The sequence below is a fragment of the Herpailurus yagouaroundi genome, unplaced genomic scaffold (assembly GCF_014898765.1).
Source record: "Herpailurus yagouaroundi ecotype Mexico unplaced genomic scaffold, PumYag 211, whole genome shotgun sequence".
In the NCBI taxonomy this organism is placed as follows: Eukaryota; Metazoa; Chordata; class Mammalia; order Carnivora; family Felidae; genus Herpailurus; species Herpailurus yagouaroundi.
In genome coordinates this window covers 8,877,654-8,896,295 of record NW_024412442.1, presented here as the reverse complement: position 1 = coordinate 8,896,295, position 18,642 = coordinate 8,877,654, and the positions used below count along the sequence as shown (strand labels likewise).

Below are 18,642 nucleotides of genomic sequence, written 5' to 3'. Positions count from 1 at the left end.
GTGTGTCGGAGGCCTCTCTGCGGGTGCGAGGCCGGGGGCGGGGGGAAGCCGGGTCTTCGCGGCTGCGACGAGTCGGAGAACTTGGAAGGCGCCGCCCCCCTCTGAGCGCCCGGCTGGCCTCCGAGGACTGGGGAGGGGGCCGGGCAGGGGGCTTGGCGGGGAAGCCCGTTGTCCACCTGCCGCCCCTCCCCAGAAGCCTGGCTCTCGACCTGCGGAGCCGGGCGGCCCGAGTTGGCCTGGGGCGCGGGAGCAGCGGGGAGGGACGCGGGGGGAACGGCTGTCGTGACGTGGACCCCGGGCCCGCCGCGTCCGCGCTGGCGTGGCTGCTGGCGTGGCTGTCGGCGCCGCGGCGGTGTCAGCCCGGGGGACCTGCGCGCGTCCGGTGCCCGCCACTTAACTGGGCAGGATGACCTGGGTACGACTCGGACATTCATCTGTAAAATAACCACACTAACTACTGGGGTTGTTTGCTGTATTAAATAGGGCCGTATATATAAAGTTTGATAAGGACTCAATAAAGGTGAGCTGCTTTTATTATTACCGAGGTATGCTGTTCTTTTCATTCTTGGCTCATTTAATCATAATCATCATGACCATCCTTTGAATCGGCATTAACCACCTCCATTTTAATAAACAGGAGTACGAAAGGTCGGAAATTGATTGGTTTACTCAGCGTTAGCGGTGACGGGGGTGGGTAAATTCGTTTTATTTACTCTTTGGTTCATGCGGTTTCCTACAGCCTTGGGCTGTATTTAGTACAATAATTGTCCCTAAGCATAACTGTGGAGTGTAATGGACCTAACCTAGTATTCAATTAACAAAAATTCTTGAGGTTTCCTCAGAACCCTTGTGTCAAAAGGATAATTGAGGCCCTTCCCTCATTCTCCAACCTATTTGTATTCTCAGAGGACTGTTACACATGTAAATTGAGCCCTGAATCTTACATATTATTGGAGAAGCTGGGAATCCTCTCCAAGCCGGAGACTACTTTCTAGAGGGGGAATGGGACACACTTTGTTAAAAAGACAAAAACTAGAATTTCATCCTTGCTCCGTGTTATTAAGGTGCTATCATAATGCCTCTGGCTGGTGTATCTGGGCTTATTATTAGGCATTTTGTAAGCATCAGGCCATCGGGAAGAGCTTTCTGCTATCTCAGCATTATGGCATCTAGTTACCTTTTGCTTACCTACATCAAGGGCCTGTTCTGGGATTTATGGTGTCAAATTGTTATTTTAGAAGTTAGATTTGTGTCCCTGTCATAATTCTTCGAGGCCTAATTAAATTTTACCCTTGGCCCAGCCCAGGCTTGGAGGGGACAGTGAATTCCAGGGTACTGTTGGGATTGTGGCACTGAGTGAAAATTTACAGAATCAAAATGGTACGTGAAAGTTTAAAAATTAGATCTAATCCCTCCTCACGTTAAATATAATACCACTGAAACGAAGTCACTAGGTTTGTTAATGCCAGAGACTAGCACGGAACCAAAGTCTCCAGGTCCACTGCACCATGCTTAAGTCAAAACTGGTGTCTTAGAGAAGTGATTTTTGAGAAACTGCAATTTAGGGAGAAGAGACATGTTAATTTTTGAGAGCTCTGAAGACTTTCTAACTTCGTGGGGTTTATAATGTTAATAGGAACAATTGTTATGTAACAAACACTTCTTTATCAGTTCTTTTCAACATCATTTGTAATGCCAGCATAGGGATCCACACTTTGGATATGTGTTATACATTTTGCCTAACTTGCTCTTATTGGATGTTTAAGTTTTCAATTCTTTTGTATTATTTAGTAAATGGGTACATAATTTGCAAAACAGCTAGTAGGAAAGAAATGTTTAGATTCACTCAAAAATTTCCCAGATTCATCGAGGTTGTATCAGAGTCACCAGTGGACAGGTGGGTATTCCTTTATCATGCCCCTTTCTATTCCTTCTCATGGCTCAAAGGGATATTTTCCTAGGGGTTTATGTTTGACTAAAATGTATGGAAATTTCTCACAGGTGATTCCTGAGCGGCAAGATAAGGTCTCTTAAGACTTCTGTCTTCCACCTTTCCCTGTTCTGGCTTCATAGTTTCTATCCTTTCCCAAGAGCTGCAGAACATGAACAAGTATCAGGTGAGTCATTTATTTAGCCCTGTTTGTGTGTGTGTGTGTGTGTGTGTGTGTGTGTGTGTGTATTTTCAGTGAGTTTTATGAAAAAGAGCCCATATATTAAACTAGAAAAGTGGAAATAGTTAAAAATCACCTTCAGGGAAAATACTGTTTGAATAACACAGCAGTTCCAGAATGCAGACCCCTGGCTTCCCCAAGACCTTTTCAAAGGAGTGTATCAGGTCAGAACCCAATACTAAGATGCAAATTGCCTTTTACACTGATGGTGTAAAAGCAGTGGTGAATAGATTGCTGTTGGACATGAATGAGACAATGATAGCAGGTGATTGTATTCAACACTGTACTCAACAGTAAAAAATTCACCTTCACTTAAGGACAGCCTTGATGAAACAGTAAAAGTAACTAATTTTATTACATTTTGACCCCCCGAATACCCATCTTTTTTTTTTTTAATACTCATTTTGGAAAGAGAGAGACAGTGCAAGTGGGGGAGGGGCAGATACAGAGGAAGACACAGAATCCAAACGAAGAAGACTCCAGGCTCTGAGCTGTCAGCACAGGGCCCAATGTGGGGCTCGAACTCATGAACTGTGAGATCCTTACCTGAGCCAAAGTCGGACACCCAACTGAGCCACCCAGGCGCCCCCCCAAACACACCCCTTTTTACTATTCAGTATGACCAAATGGGAAGTGCACATACAGTTCTTTTTGCTGCATACTGAGGAATGATGGTTGGTCATTTAGGAAAAGCACTTGTGCAACTGATTTGTGAGCTCTCCTAGCCACCTTTTTTGCTTGAAAGAGCAACTGTCAGACAAACTATAGTTATTCGGAGAAGTATTTACCATTTTCCCAAAAATGGCTGAAGTGAGCCTGTCACTTCAAGGAAAATGACTCTTGGTATTTATTGCCAATGTTAAAAGTTGAGGTTTCGGGGCGCCTGAGTGGCTCAGTCGGTTAAGCGTCCGACTTCGGCTCAGGCCATGATCTCACGGTCCGTGAGTTCGAGCCCTGCGTCGGGGCTCTGTGCTGACAGCTCAGAGCCTGGAGCCTGTTTCAGATTCTGTGTCTCCCTCTCTCTCTGACCCTCCCCCGTTCATGCTCTGTGTCTCTCTGTCTCAAAAATAAATAAACATTAAAAAAAAAATTAAAAAAAAAAAAGTTGAGGTTTCAAGTGAAACTTAAAATTTTGGAAAACTTGTATCCTCCGCTGTGAAGCAGACAACTTCTAATATATAAGATTTTTCCGGGGAGATTGGTGAGGATACGAATAAATGTGATATATTTTCTATATGTGTCAGCATTTGAGTGATATTCCTCGTGTATGTGCTCAGAGGTAAACAAGCAGTTACAAGGACAGCATGATACAGAGAAGTGAGGAACAGGGGATAAGTTGATTGGGGAACGCCACTCTAAAAAGTAATATTTGAGGGGCGCCTGGGTGGCTCAGTCGGTTAAGCGTCCGACTTCGGCTCAGGTCATGATCTCACGGTCCGGGAGTTCGAGCCCCGCGTCGGGCTCTGTGCTGAAAGCTCAGAGCTGGAGCCTTCTTCAGATTCTGTGTCTCCCTCTCTCTCTGCCGCTCCCCTGTTCATGCTCTGTCTCCCTCTGTCTCAAAAATAAATAAACATTAAAAAAAAAATTTTTTTTTAAAGTAATATTTGAGAAATGTCCTAAATTAAATAAGGGAACCAAGTACAATTCTTGGGGAAGAGCATTCTAGATAGGAAGAACAATAAATACAAGCACCTTGAGGCGTGTTCCAGAAACAGTATTCAAGACATTGAAGCTAGAGGCAACCTAGGGAAGAATGACCTAGAGGTAAAATCAAAGACGTAGAAGGGGCTAGAATATCTAGGACCTTGTGGGCTGGAGAAACACTGAATTTCAATTTTATTTATTTAGTTAGTTAGTTAGTTAATTAGTTAAAAGTCATTCAAAATAATGTGCATAATGTATATGTAAAATTTAGGGAATATTAATGAAACACAGTTGTATCCCCTATCTGGCTTAAGAAATGACTATTACTAGTATCTTGGAAGCCCCTGTGTGCCCCACCTTAATCTCCTCTCACCATTCATTACCCAGAGAAAAATGAATGCTGAGTTCTGTGGTAACCATATCTTTGTTTTAAATTCCCAGCCCTTTGGTAAGCACTTGACATACTCAGTCTTACATAACCATCACAGCCCAACTTCTGACATGGTATTTCTACTGTATCATAAATTTTTTGAACAGACATTATCTTTTTTTTTTTAATTTTTTTTTAATGTTTATTTATTTTTGAGACAGAGAGAGAGCATGAAGGGGGGAGGGTCAGAGAGAGACAGAGACACAGAATCTGAAACAGGCTCCAGGCTCTGAGCTGTCAGCACAGAGCCCAATGCGGGGCTCGAACTCACAGACTGCGAGATCATGACCTGAGCCAAAGTCGGTCGCCCAACTGACTGAGCCACCCAGGCGCCCCAATCTTTTTTTTTTTAAGCTGAAGTTTTTTTAAGTTTGTTTATTTTGAGAGAGACAGAGACAGCATGAGCAGGGGAGGGGCAGAGAGAGAGGGAGAGAGGGAGAATCCCAAGCAGGCCCCCAGCTTCAGTGTGGAGCCTGATGCAGGACTTGAACCCATGAACCGTGCGGTCATGACCTGAGCCAAAACCAAGAGTTGGCCACTTAACTGACGGAGCCACCCAGTGCCCCAGACATTTTACAGCCAGTTATTACACAGGGCTTGTTGGTATTGGATTCTTTTTTTTAAGTTTGTTATGTATTCTGAGACAGAGTGAGCAAGCTAGGGAGGGGCAGGGAGAGAGAGAGACAGAGACAGAGACAGAGAACCCCACTGTCAGCGTGGAACCTGATGCGGGGCTTGAACTCACGAACTGTGAAATCATGACCTGAGCCAAAGTCAGATGCTCAACCGACTGAGCCACCCAGGCACCCCCCCTATGTAGACATTATCTGTTACTAACTAAAAATCATAGCTTTTGGGCATGATAGTGGGAGAAAGAGGCTTTGGAAAGAGGGAGAAATAACGTAGGAGGAAGCTCAAAAAAAAAAAAAACAAACAAAACCAAACTTACCTACTCTACAGTTGTGCTTCTGTCAGTTTTGAATGTGTATCTATGTGCCATTCTCCTGATCCAGAATTCACTCGACGGTGCTACAGTGTTTCCCCTGTGTTAGGCTCTGTAACTAATTGCTGAGTTGAACGGTCAGTTTGGGACAGCACAAATGACTAGCGAGCCTTTTTGTTTTTTGAAGTAACTTTGAGTACAGTCATCACGACCAACTCTTAGAAAAGTTCATTTTCTGCAGATCCTGTATCTTTTTATTTGTTCATAGCCATTTTGGTCAAATTAGATCTTTTTTATCCCTAAAGTTGTATTGGCATAAATTTTTCTCTTTGAAAACATCCTTTATAATTACTGTTTTTTTTTTAAAAAAATTTAACGTTTATTTAAACATTTGAGAGAGAGAGGGACAGAGCCATGAGCAGCGAAGGGGCAGAGATTGGGAGACACAGAATCTGAAGCAGGCTCCAGGCTCTGAGCTGTTAACACAGAGCCCGACGTGGAGCTCGAATTCACAAACTGAGATCATGACCTGAGCTGAAGTCGGCCACTTAACCGACTGAGCCACCCAAGTGCCCTTATAATTATTGTTTTTATTCTGGTTGTTTCCTTGTTTTAGTGAGGATCTGCTGGTGGAAAATTCTCACTTTGGTTTTTCTGAAATATAAATGAACTTTTTCACTGTGTATACAACTCTTGGTTGGAAGTTCTTCTGTTTTAAAACATTGAAAGCATTCACTATATTATACTATTGAAAACCCACCTTTTAATTTGTCAGACATCTAAAGTAAATTTGTGTGTTTTGGACTATTTTTAAGATCTTATTCTAGTACGTTTGTGTGTGGATTTTTCATTATCCTAATGAGATTTGTTGTACTTTGTGTAGGTTGAGCATTTTGAGTATTATTGACTTTTAAGCTCTACTTTTGTGTTATTTTGTTTATTGCTTAGCCTGGCGACTACAGTATGCACCATTAACTTATCACCTGTGTCTTCAAGTAATATTTATTCATGAACAACATAGTAACTTTCTTCAGCATAATTCAATTTACATCCTCCCACCCGTGTAGTCCTTGTCTTATAGCTCAATTTTACATACAGTTTTAACCCCAAATATTTGTTATTTTTACTTTAAACGGTATTGACTTTTTAAAGTAACTTGAGTATGCATGTGTGTATGCACATAAAATACTGCTTTATGTTTATACAAATATCTGTATATACAGGTATCTGTATTCCTTCCTACAGGTCTGGGATTGTCTCTGATGTCTTTTCCCTTCAGCCGAAGCAGCTTGTTTTATCATTTCATGTAGTGCAGGAGTGACGGCAACAAATTCACTTCATTTGTCTTTCTGATAATGTCTTTATTTCACCTTGGTTTTTGAAGGATATTTTTTTGCCAAATATAGTCCTCTATGCTGAGCATTTTATTCATTTCTGCATTTATAGGATGCCTTTGTCTTCTGTTTCTGAGATGTCAGTCTCATTGTTACTCATCTGAACATAATGTGTCTTTTTCCCCCACTTGTGCTTAAGATTTTCAGTTTTATCTTGGGGCGCCTGGGTGGCTCATTCGGTTTAGTGTCCAACTCTTGGTTTGGGTCAGGTCATGAGCTCACAGTTCATGAGTTCGAGCCCTGCATCAGGCTCTGTGCTGACAGCAGGGAGCCTGCTTGGGATTCTCTCTCTTCCCTCTCTCTCTGGCCCTCCCCCACTTGTACTCTTTCTCCCTCTCTCTCTCAAAATAAATAAATAACCTTAAAAAACAAAAGAGATTTTCCATTTTACCCTTAGTTTTTGACAGTTGGACTGTGATGTGCTTAGGTACAGTTTGTTTTGTTTTATCCCTCTGGGATGATAAAGACTTATGGTGTGTTCCTTTTATCATTTCAGGAAATTCTTGAACACTTCCAGATATTTTCTTTGCCCCATTCTCTCTTTTTCTTCCTAAGATCTAAGATTGCAGTTACACAAATGTTAGACACCATGTACATATTGTCCTGAATATCTTCAAATGCTGTATTTAGTTTGGAGGCTATTTTAGTTTTTTAGTTTGAATATTTCTGTTGAACAGAGTTTTTTTTTCAAGTTCATAGTTTCCTTCTGTTTTGTTAATTCTCTTCATTTCATAAGCCCACAGAATCTACTTCTGATACTGTATCTTTTAATTCTAAAAATTCCTGGGTTTTTGTTTTTTCTGCTATGACTCCCCATTCTTTCATTTCCAGTCTGTTTTTTCATGAAGTCATTTAACATTTTATTGTAATTACTTTGAAGCCCTTATCTGCTAATCCCAACATCTAGGTTGTGTCTGCTTCAATAGGCTTCTTTGTTTTTAAGTCTGTTTACTGATTTTGAGAGAGAGAGAGAGAGAGAGAATGTGTGCATGCGTGTGAGCTGGGGAGGGGCAGAGAGAGAAGGAGAAAGAAAGAATCTCAAGCAGGCTGCACACTGTCCATGCAGAGCCTGACATGGAGCTTGATCCCATTAACCTTGAGATCATGACAATGGACGCCTAACCAACTGACCCATCCAGGCGCCCCTAGGCTTCTTTTTTTTAGTATGTATCAAAATTTTCTACTTTTTTGCATGTCCCCTAATTCTGTATTATGTGCTAGACATTTTATAAAGGGATAGTAGAGGTCAAAGTAAATAATAGCTCCAGAAAAAGGCACATCCCTTCATCAGTCTGGTTGCTAAACTGATCTAAGATATACTTGAGCTGACCCTGGACATTAGGGTCAGTTCACCACTGGCTTCAGATGATTTAAGGGCAGAATGCAGGCTTTCTCTTCAGCACAGCTTGGGATCTGACCGCCACCAGGTCTCCAGTGATCTGCTGTTCAGCCTAGCCACCAGCTAGGCTACTGAGGAGTAACTGAGAAGTTCTGCAGAGCCTTCCCCATCTGAGACCTCTCGTCCTGCCCATCGTCTCTGCCCCCAGCCATTGGAGGGTTGACACCACGTACTCAGTAGAGGGCTCGGGGGAAAACTGGTGGCTATTTGTACTTCAGAGCATCCGTGTCTGTTATGGACCTTCCTATGTGGTTCCAGAAACTGCTTCCCCGACTTATTATATGTGCTGCTAAAACATTCCCTGGTTCTCCAACTCAAAATAAATTGATCACCTTGAGACACTTGGGAAATAAAAGTGAGGCAGACACTAGGCTTCTGTTTTGAATATGAAACCAGATAGTATCAAATGGCAGGTTGGCGATCACTTGCTTTGTGACTAAAGCTCTTAGCGATTCTAATACGTCACAGAAGCCCGCAAGCAAACATGAACATTTTGCGAAAAGTTGGCCTGGTTCTCTCTGTCCCCTACTAGCCCCCAAAAGTGAAAGAAGTTGTGGTTTTCTTTTCTCTTCTGAGTTTTTTTCCTTTGTTCATCTTTGGATTCTTGGGTCTCTTAGAGGTTTTGGAAAACTTGTAATTTTCTAGGTTAGGGGCTTGTTCTCATGGTTATAGTGAGATCAGCTTCTCTTTTCCTTTTCTACATTCTATTCAGAACTAGCTTCTTATCCTTATTCCTGAGATGCCAGCTCTAAGATATTTTGTGCCCTGCATTTTTTCCCTGCTTATGAAATTTGAAAATGCCCTGAGAATACGAATTAAAGGCATAGGACTCATTCCAATCAATTTCTTTTTTTCTGGGATTTTGATCCAAGTCTGCTGTGTATGCCAACGTTTGATACTTTTATAGTTTTTTTAGTACGTTTTGTGGGTATTGGCTTTTGCTTTTATTAATTGTAGCAAAATACACATAAAATTTACCATTTTAACCATTTTTGATTACATAGTTCAGTAACATCAAGTACATTCACATCATGGTACAACCATCACCACCATCCATCTCTGAAACTTTTTTCATCTTGGAAAACGAAAACTCTACCTATTAAACAGTAACTCCCCTCCCCCCTTCCCCTAGAAACCACCAATCTACTCACCTATGAACTTGACTGTTCTAGGCATTTCATATAAGTAGAATCATACAGTATTTGCCCCTTTTAACTGGCATATTTCATTCAGCATAGTGTCATCACTGTATCATGTGACAGGATTTCCTTCCTGTTAAAGACTTTAAAATGATATTCATCTGTTTGTATTTACATTTAGTTTATGCATTCATCTTTTTTTTTTTTTGCTATTGATGTTTTATTAAAAATCAAGATTCCATAACTTTTAATGAGTTAATGAGTTCCATCTTTACTTTTGCATCCACTTCGGATAATATTCTCAGCCGACTTCTGTGATGGAGCTGCTTCTCTACTTTTAAAAATATTTTATTTTCTTAATGTGTCTTTATTTTTGAGAGAGAGCATGAGGAGGGGCAGAGAGACACAGAATCAGAAGCAGGCTCCAGGCTCTGAGCTATCAGCACAGAGCCCAACGCACGCTCAAACTCACAGACCGTGAGATCATGACCTGAGCCAAACTCAGATGCTTAACAGACCCAGGCACCTGCCTCTTCTCTACTTTTAGCTGTGGAGTTTGTTCTGCTTGTCTTGGTTGTTTGCTGAGTTATTCACGGTGATGTGTTACCTGCTTGTATCCATGGGATGGAGCGAGCTTAGGGTCCTCCTACTCCACCTTCTTCTCAGCTTCTCTGTTATGCATTCGTCTTCATGGACACTGGGACATTTGCCCCTTGTGGCTATTGTGAATAATGCTGCTATGAATACTTGTGTACAAGTATCTGTTTGAGTCCCTGCTCCGAGTTCTTTTGGATATATAACCAGGAGTGGAATTACTGGATCATGTGGTAATTATAGGCTTAGGTTTTTGAGGAATCGACACATATCCTCTGTAGTAGTTGCACAATTTCACATTCCCACCAGCAATGGACAGGGGTTCCAGTTTCTCGATATCCTTGTGAATACTTGGTATCTTCTGTGGTGTAAAGTTTTTGTTTTGTGCTGTGTTCTTATCTTCCTTATTTAACTTAACAGCAAAATCCATTCTTTTTGGGTATACATTTTAGTGAGTTTTGACACATGCATAAAGGCACAGTCATCACCACAGTGAAGATATAGAACAGTTTCATCATCTCAAAACTTTCTTGGTCCCTCTCACCACCACTAATTCCTGGCAATCACCAGTTTATTCTTTATCCCTATAATTTTGCCTTTTCTTGTTATGTCATATAAATTGAACCAAATGGTTTGTAGTTTTTTAAGACTACCAACTGGCATTTAGCATAATGCATGAGATTTAATCATGTTCCAAGTATCAACAACTCATCCTTTTTCATTGCTAGAGACTATGGACTTGTATGTATGTACCCCATTCATTAATCTGTTCACCAGCTGACAAATATTTGGGTTTCTGGCAGTTATGAAAGGAGCTGTTACAAATATCTGTGTTTAGATTTTTGTGCTTAGATTTTGTATGTTTAGATTTTCATGTATCTTGGGTAGGTACCTAGGCAAGTGCTTGCTTGGTCATGTTTAAGTATTTGATTAACTTCATAAGAAACTGCCAAACCGTTTCCAGAGTAGCCGTACTGTTTTGTATTCCCACCACAAAGTGCAGGGCTCTGCTCGCTTCACATTTTTGTCTGCGTTTGGTATTGTCAGTTTCTTTTTTTTTTTTTTTTTCCAAGAAAAAAAGGGATGCTGATAGGGATGTAGTGGTAGGCCATCATGGTTTTAATTTGCATTTTTCCTAATGACTAATATACTGGAAATGTTTTAATGTGCTTATTTGCCATCTATATATCTTCTCTGCCCAAATCTTTTAAATTAGGTTATTTTCTTACTGAATTTTGAGTTCTTTATATGATCAAAGCATTTTGAGAGTGCTCTGTGATTTTCAAATATTTGCTCGCTTTCTGTGCCTACTCTTTCCACTCAACTATATCTTTCACAGAGCAAATTTTTCTGACTTCCAGATTTTCTTTCTAAATTTTGTGTGGTGTTGTATCTAAAGAGTTTTTGCTTAGCTCAGAGTCACAAAGACTTTTTCCTATCTTCTAAAAATGCTGTAGTTTTTACACTTTGCATTTAGGTTTATAATTCATTTTGAGTTGATTTTTGTATATAAAGTATAAGCTATTGGCTGAGGTTCATTTTTTGGTTTTTTTTGTTTTTTTTTTTTTTAATTTTTTTTTAAAATTTTTATTTTTTCAACGTTTATTTATTTTTGGGACAGAGAGAGACAGAGCATGAACGGGGGAGGGGCAGAGAGAGAGGGAGACACAGAATCGGAAACAGGCTCCAGGCTCCGAGCCATCAGCCCAGAGCCCGACGCGGGGCTCGAACTCCCGGACTGCGAGATCGTGACCTGGCTGAAGTCGGAAGCTTAACCGACTGCGCCACCCAGGCGCCCCTCTTTTTTTTTATTTTTTTTTTATTTTTTTAATGTTTGTTTATTTTTGACACAGAGAGAGAGAGAGACAGAGCATGAGTTGGGGAGGGGCAGAGAGAGAGGGACACAGAATCCGAAGCGGGCTCCAAGCCCTGAGCTGTCAGCACACAGAGCCCGACACAGGGCTCAGACTCACGAACCACGAGATCATGACCTGAGCCGAAGTTGGACACTCAACTTACTGAGCTTCCCAGGCGCCCCACACACCATTGGATTCTAACGCAAAACATTAAATATTTGAAGCCATAGTGATATAAATAAATGACTAAACAAATAAATAAGCAGGGAGAAAAGGATATTCTTTGTGAAAAATTACAATATATGTAGATAGTGCCAACTTCTACAGGTGGGGCCTACTCCCTCTTCGAGTATGTGCTGGACTTAGTAAATTTCTTTTAAAGAATACAGTGTGAAAAAGAAAAAGCTACTCTACGGGGGAGAAAACTGGCAAAAACTACCCTAACAAACTAATCTAGGTGATCATCACCAGTGGTATTATGTACCCACACTGATATATACTTTTATACTTTATACACTTTTCAGTTTTATTTATTTAGAGAGGGTATGCACACACACGTGAGCGGGAGAGACGGAGAAAGGGAGGAGAGAATCCCAAGCAGACGCCCCCATACTGATATATTATGATGAGGACTCTTTGTTATTCTCCCTCAAAACCTATAATCTTCAGTTTAACCAGCATAAACCCTAAATTAAATTACTTCTGCAATTTGACATCTATTCTGGGTGTATTCCTTCATTTCCCTTAATTTCTCTAAGACTGTCTTATTTTTTTGTGTTTAATTTTTTCTAGTGTACCATTTTGATTTATTCATTTCCTTTTATTTTTCTGTTACTTTTAAAAGTTATCTTCATACTCTGGTTTCTCTTCAGATCGTATAAATCTTTCGCCTTTTAAAAGTTATCTTCTAGGGGCGCCTGGGTGGCGCAGTCGGTTAAGCGTCCGACTTCAGCCAGGTCACGATCTCGCGGTCCGTGAGTTCCAGCCCCGCGTCGGGCTCTGGGCTGATGGCTCAGAGCCTGGAGCCTGTTTCCGATTCTGTCTCCCTCTCTCTCTGCCCCTCCCCCGGTCATGCTCTGTCTCTCTCTGTCCCAAAAATAAATAAATGTTGAAAAAAAAAATTTGAAAAAAAAAAAAAAATAAAAGTTATCTTCTAGTGGTTACACTGACAATTACAATTAATATCCCTAATTCCTAACAATTTGAAGTGATACAAATCTAGCTTCACTTGCATAACAGCAACTGCTGAAACAGCTCATTCTTCCCCCTTCATTTTGTTAGTGTCACATATATTCATATTTTGTGTGCCCACTAACCTAGATTTACAGTTAACTATTTTATTCATTTGACTTTAAACCATACAGCACATAAAGAGGAGTTATAATAAAAAATACAATAGGGGCGCCTGGGTGGCTTAGTCCGTAAGTGTGATTTGTGAGTTCTAGCCCTGTGTCGGGCTCTGTGCTGACAGCTCAGAGCCTGGAGCCTGCTTCGGATTCTGTGTCTTCCTCTCTCAGATCTGTCTCACTCTCTCAAAAATAAACAAACATTACAAACATATACAATACAGGCTTTTATATTTTTCTACGGTCACCTTTACCTGTGTTCTTCATGTGGCCTTGAATTACTGTCTAATGTCTTTTCATTTCAAGCTGAAGAACTCCCTTTGACATTTCCTGTAGGGCAAGTCTCCTAGTCCCTGAGGCTTTATCTTCAAATACCTTTTAATCTCTCCTGCACTACTGAAGGACAGTGTTGCTAGAATTCTTGTTTGGCAGTTTTTTTCTTCCAGGAATTTAATGCATCATAGTGCCTCTGGTCTCCAAGTTTCTGTTGAGGATTTAATCATAGTGAGGATCTTGCTGCTTTTAAAAGACTTTTTGTCTCTGGTTTTGACAATTTGATTATAATGTATATTGGTATGGAGCTCTTTGAGTTTTCCTTTTTGGAGTTCACTGTGCTTCCTGTGTGTACACATTTATGTCTAGCATCAAATATGGGAAGTTTCTGGCCATTATTTCTTCAAATATTATGTCTCTTTTCCTGCCTCTTCTCTGGGACTCCCAGTTTGCTTCTGTTGGTATGATTAATGGTGCCCTCACAGGTCCTGTTAGGCTCTGTTCATCTTTCATTCTTTGTTTCCTTCTCCTCAGACTGATTCATTTCAAATGTCTTCAGTCGTACAGATTTTTCTGCCTGCTCAAATCTGTTTCGATGTGTTGTATTGAATTTTATATTCCAGTTACTGTACCTTTGAATTTCATAATTTCTTTTTATAACTTGTATCTTTTTGATATTATTTGTTCATACATTGTTCTCCTAGTTTCTTTCAGTTCTTTGTCAATGGTTTCCTGTAGCCCCTTTGAGCATGCTTAAGAGAGTTGATTTAAATTGTTTGTCTAGTAAATCCAATATTTGCATTATCTGAGGGATGATTCCTGTCAATTTCCTTTTCTTTCCCCCTGTGAATGGGCCTACTTGTTTATGCCTTTACCTTTTGGTTAGAAGTTTTGTAATATGAATAAACATTATAATGGGCTTAAGTCTGGAAAGCAGGTTGTCCCCCTCCCCACGGTTTGCTTTTGCTGCTCGCTGAAGGCTGGACTTGTTCATTTGTTTACTCTCCAGTTTTTCCAAGGCTATGTTTCTTGTCAAGTGTGGTCATTGCCATTTCTGTTCCATTATCTCAGAGGTCAGCCGGTGATGTGACAGAGATTTCCTTAAACTTCTGGAACCAAAAAGAAAAATCAAATACTCACTCGATATTTACATAGTGGCTCTACACTGGGGCACTCCTTCTCCATTTAACCATGCTGTCTACCCTTTTGCCTTACCCTCCACCTCTTTGGAAGAGCCCTAAGATTAGCCAGAGATGGATGTCAGCCTAGTGTCCTCTCTAGTGTTTTCTGAGCCTGTGTCCAGCCCTGGGCATGCACATTGCTCTCTGGAGTCCCTGGTTTATGCACTGTAGTCTGTGCAGGCCCTTTTTCTCCCTACTGTCTTCCTCCTCAGCTTCCACCTTCCCCGGCATCTGGAGTTGTCTCTGCTTTTCCCAGCACCGTGCCACAGACCGTACATGTCATGACGTAGTTTTCATTGAGTCTGGCCCAGGATGCCATTCCAGACCTAGAAGGGCAAAAGGCAGGCAAGCCTCTGCACTCACCCACCAGGAAACCACTAGACAGATCAAAACTGTCTTAGCAGTGTTTGAACACAAAATCTGTGTTGTCTCACCCTGTCCATCTGCACCAGGAACACAGGCACTGTCCCTACTGCCCTTGCCACACTGGAGAGGGGGTTGGTGGGTGGGCAAGCAGAAATACCAGTGCTTTCTTCATGGTTAGCATCCTCTTTCTTAGGTACCTCACTAGTTGCTCTAAGCTTTTCATTTGTTTTCAGAATTAGATTCTAGAGTTCTGAAAAAGTTGATTTTGTCAGTTTTTGCCAGCTTAATAATGGTTGTCTCAGTTGGAGGGAACAATTTTTGAAGCCCTCTACCATCACTCACATCGAAAGGTTTTTTAACTACAAGAGCAATTTACTGAATAAATACATAGGACTATTCAGCTCTAGGTATTTCTAAGTGAGATTTAATATTTTCTTTCCAGGAATTGGCCCATTCCATCTAAGTTGTCAAATTTATAAACTTAGAATTGTTCACAGTATTTTTTATTATTGTTTTAACATTTGCAAGGCCTATAGGAATTGTTAACTTGTTTTGTTTTCTTCATCATTCTGGGTATAATTTTATCAATTTTCTTGATCATTCAGAGAACTTTTTGTTTTCCAGTAACACTAAACAAAAGTGCTCAAATATTATTTCCAAATATTTGGCACTTTCCTACCTAATTTTGTTACTGATTTCTAAGTTTAAATCAGCTGTGGGCAGAGAATATTTTATATGATTTCAGTTATTTTCAGATTTGTCTTCTGGTCAGAAAATGATCTTGTCAGTATTCCATGAAAAGATGTGAGCACGTTAACATACTAATCAGTATCTAGAAAGGACAGTGTGATTGTTTAGTATGCACAATAGTCTATTCCTTTTCATGGTCTCTGAATGCAATCCATTTTAACTCCCCACAGCTTCCTATTATGGCTATACCAGAAATAAGTTCTTAGTGACCTCATATCTGTTAGCTGTCATTTCTGGCTTACCACGTGCTTTTCCTTCTTGTTTCCTTTTCAGTGTATCCAAGTACTTTGGAGAATACTTGCATAGTTTGTAGGCTTTTAGTATCCTTATGTTTACAAAAACATCTGTTTTTAAAAAGTCTCAGAGAGAGTGAGTGAGCATGAGCAGGGGGAGGGCAAAGAGAGAGAGGGAGAGGAGAATCCCAAGCAGGTGCCACACAAAGATACACACAGAGATACATACGAGCCCCAAGATACAGGGCTGACTCACAAACCAGGAGATCATGACCTGAGGAAAATCAACAGTCAGAAGCTTAACCGACCTAGCCACCAGGTGCCCAAGAAGACACCTTTTTTAAAATTTATCCTTGATTGAAAATCTGGCAAGGCATGGGATTTTAGAGGCAAAACGTTTTTCATTAGACCTTTGTGGGTGTTCCTTCTTTGTCTTGCAGCATTTGGCTCCGCATATGAAAAGTCACATGTCCATTTTATTATCTTAGGTATTCTCTTAATTGCCGAAGTGATATTGCTATAAGAAAACAGTACTTGTAAGTATTTCATCACAGGTGTTGCCTTGTAAAGCAAAACAAAACAAAAACAAAAACCCTTTTGTATTATAAGGGAATACAATGTGTATAACACCATTTTGTGTTTCTCTTTCTGGCTGCTTTGTTCCCACACTTAGAGCCAGTGTCTTCCTCTGCTTTATGTGGTCAGTTCATTTCACCAGTTCTTGTCTTCAACTGAATGCTCTTTAAAAAGGGGGTGAGGACAAGGAATCCTAGAAGCTTGACTCTGATCAGTTTCCCTGCCAAATCCATTGTTCTGTCCTTATCAAACTCCAGGCCTTTGTTTTCCCGAGCTGTTAGGATGTGCATCCAAAAGCTGGTTTCTCTGAAGAATTTTAAGTCTTCCCAAAATTTCTCCAATCATCATGCTTAATGATTACAGCTTTCACTCCCTTGCTGTGCTCTTACCCAATTACTCTACCTTGGATGTTTACATTTGGCTTCACAGTAGAACTGCCCACTTGTTGTGAATCTGTCTTTGGTTCCTGAGCATTCTCCTCCTGGCCTGCTCTTCTATTTAGAGAAGTTCCGTCAGGCTTCGGTCTTGGCCTAGTTTCTCCTACCATCATCTTGAAAATTCCTATTTCCACAGATTTATTTTTCTTTTTTCTTTGGACTCTTCCAGAACCCTGCTAAATATATATGACAATATTATTTGTGGAAATTCACTTACATATGTATCTGCCAAAATGGACAGTTCCAGCTGTATGTTCAACAGTCACTTCACAGTGTGAACAAAATTCAACTCATTGCCTCTTTCTGCCCAACTGATTCTTTTTCTCATTTTCTCAATTTCTTTTATAGAATAATGTTAGCTGGCAAAATACAAACATCTCCACACACCACAACCTGCTGTATAGCTAGGAGGCAGGACACTTCAGTTTATGTATAAGTTGGGAGGTCACTGTCAAGAGCAGAAGCAGCTGGGAGCTCCCCCCAGAGCAGGAAGTCAGGAGGGGGTTGATGGAAGACAAAGGATGGTGAGGTCACAGTTGTAAAGGAACAGAAGATCAAGTGGACTCTGCCACAAGCAGAGGCGCTCACCCTGATTGGGGAAAGATGGGGGAAAGTCTGGAATCGTGGGGTCCAAGTACTGGCACCAGGATTAAAAAAGAAGGGACTCAGAATGTGTGCAGGAACATCAGCAACTCAGAGGAAAAGAAATAGAATTCCTGTGTGCCCGTACTGAAAGCACGTAAGAAAACAAGCAGCTGAAATCAGGTGCCCTAAAAAAGAAAAAAAACAAAAAACACTACACAGAATCTAAAGATACCTCCCCCAGTAGTGCTTTCTTCAAGAATGTGAACATATGGGGCTCCTGGGTGGTTCAGTCGGTTAGGTGGCCGACTTCAGCTCAGGTCATGATCTCGCGGTCCGTGAGTTCAAGCCCCGCGTCGGGCTCTGTGCTTACAGCTCAGAGCCTAGAGCCTGTTTCAGATTCTGTGTCTCCCTCTCGCTGACCCTTGCCCGTTCATGCTCTGTCTCTGTCTCAAAAATAAATAAACGTTAAAAAAAAGAAAAAAAATTTTTTTAAAAATGTGAACATACTATGCCAATAGAGACATTTTTGAACTAAGTAACACTTTCACCCCTCCCCAACACAAAATAAGCTTTTATCTTCATTTGATCATGAACCAAAAATATTACTCAACATGTATACAATGCTAATACAAGAAAAATTGGAATGTGTGAACTGACATTTTTTCAGCTGACGTCAATACTCCTCCCCCAAACACACACAAAGTAGAGGAGAGTACAGCCTTCCAATATTACGTGTTTCAGACAGGAAAGAACCTGAACCCCAGAGATTAAAGCCTCAGAACAGAAATGGAAAAACAAGTAGATATAAAATGTAAGCAAATTAACTCAGAAAAGAAATGGTAGAACAGCACATCATCTCAGAATAGAAGATTAAATTTCAGGGCACCTTGGGGAGAAGATGAATGAACGCCTGATAAATGATACACAGGAGAAATGGAAAAGAGACCCCAGGGAGTGGGAAGAATTAACTGGAAGAGGAAGACAGGGTAACAGAAGTAGAAGCTGAAGTAGGATCCGTCAGTAACAAAATCTAAAACTGATATTTAATCAGAGGAAACTTTCCATAAAGAAAAGGAAAACTGAATTACATACTGAGAAGACTCTCTGTGCCAGAGATAACTGACCCAGAATGGTAAACACCAAGAGAGAGTCTAGTAAAACTATTAGACCTAAAAGCAGAGGGAAAAAAAAGAGTCCTCTAGGCCACAAAGAACAAAGTCTACATCTCTTGGCAAGGAAAGAAAATAAAATTGACAGAACTCTTTTCTTTTTGAATGGACATAATTCTTATTAGCAACTTATATGTAAAAGAATAGGATGGTGTT

At 40.7% G+C, this 18,642-nt stretch overlaps 1 protein-coding gene and 1 long non-coding RNA gene across 2 annotated transcripts in view; one reads left to right on the top strand and one right to left on the bottom strand.

The window, feature by feature from the left end:
• Nucleotides 1-346: 346 nt before the first annotated feature.
• The window catches only part of ZNF25 (zinc finger protein 25), a 25,105-nt gene continuing 6,809 nt past the window's right edge, over nucleotides 347-18,642 (top strand). Inside the window, exon 1 of the mRNA XM_040454295.1 lies at nucleotides 347-2,117. Coding sequence (XP_040310229.1) covers nucleotides 2,103-2,117 — 15 coding nt within the window. The 5' untranslated portion in view covers nucleotides 347-2,102. The remainder of the gene's footprint in view (nucleotides 2,118-18,642) is intronic.
• The window catches only part of LOC121016603 (uncharacterized), an 18,234-nt gene continuing 13,289 nt past the window's right edge, over nucleotides 13,698-18,642 (bottom strand). The window contains exon 2 of the long non-coding RNA XR_005784376.1: nucleotides 13,698-15,282. This is a non-coding gene — a long non-coding RNA (uncharacterized LOC121016603). The remainder of the gene's footprint in view (nucleotides 15,283-18,642) is intronic.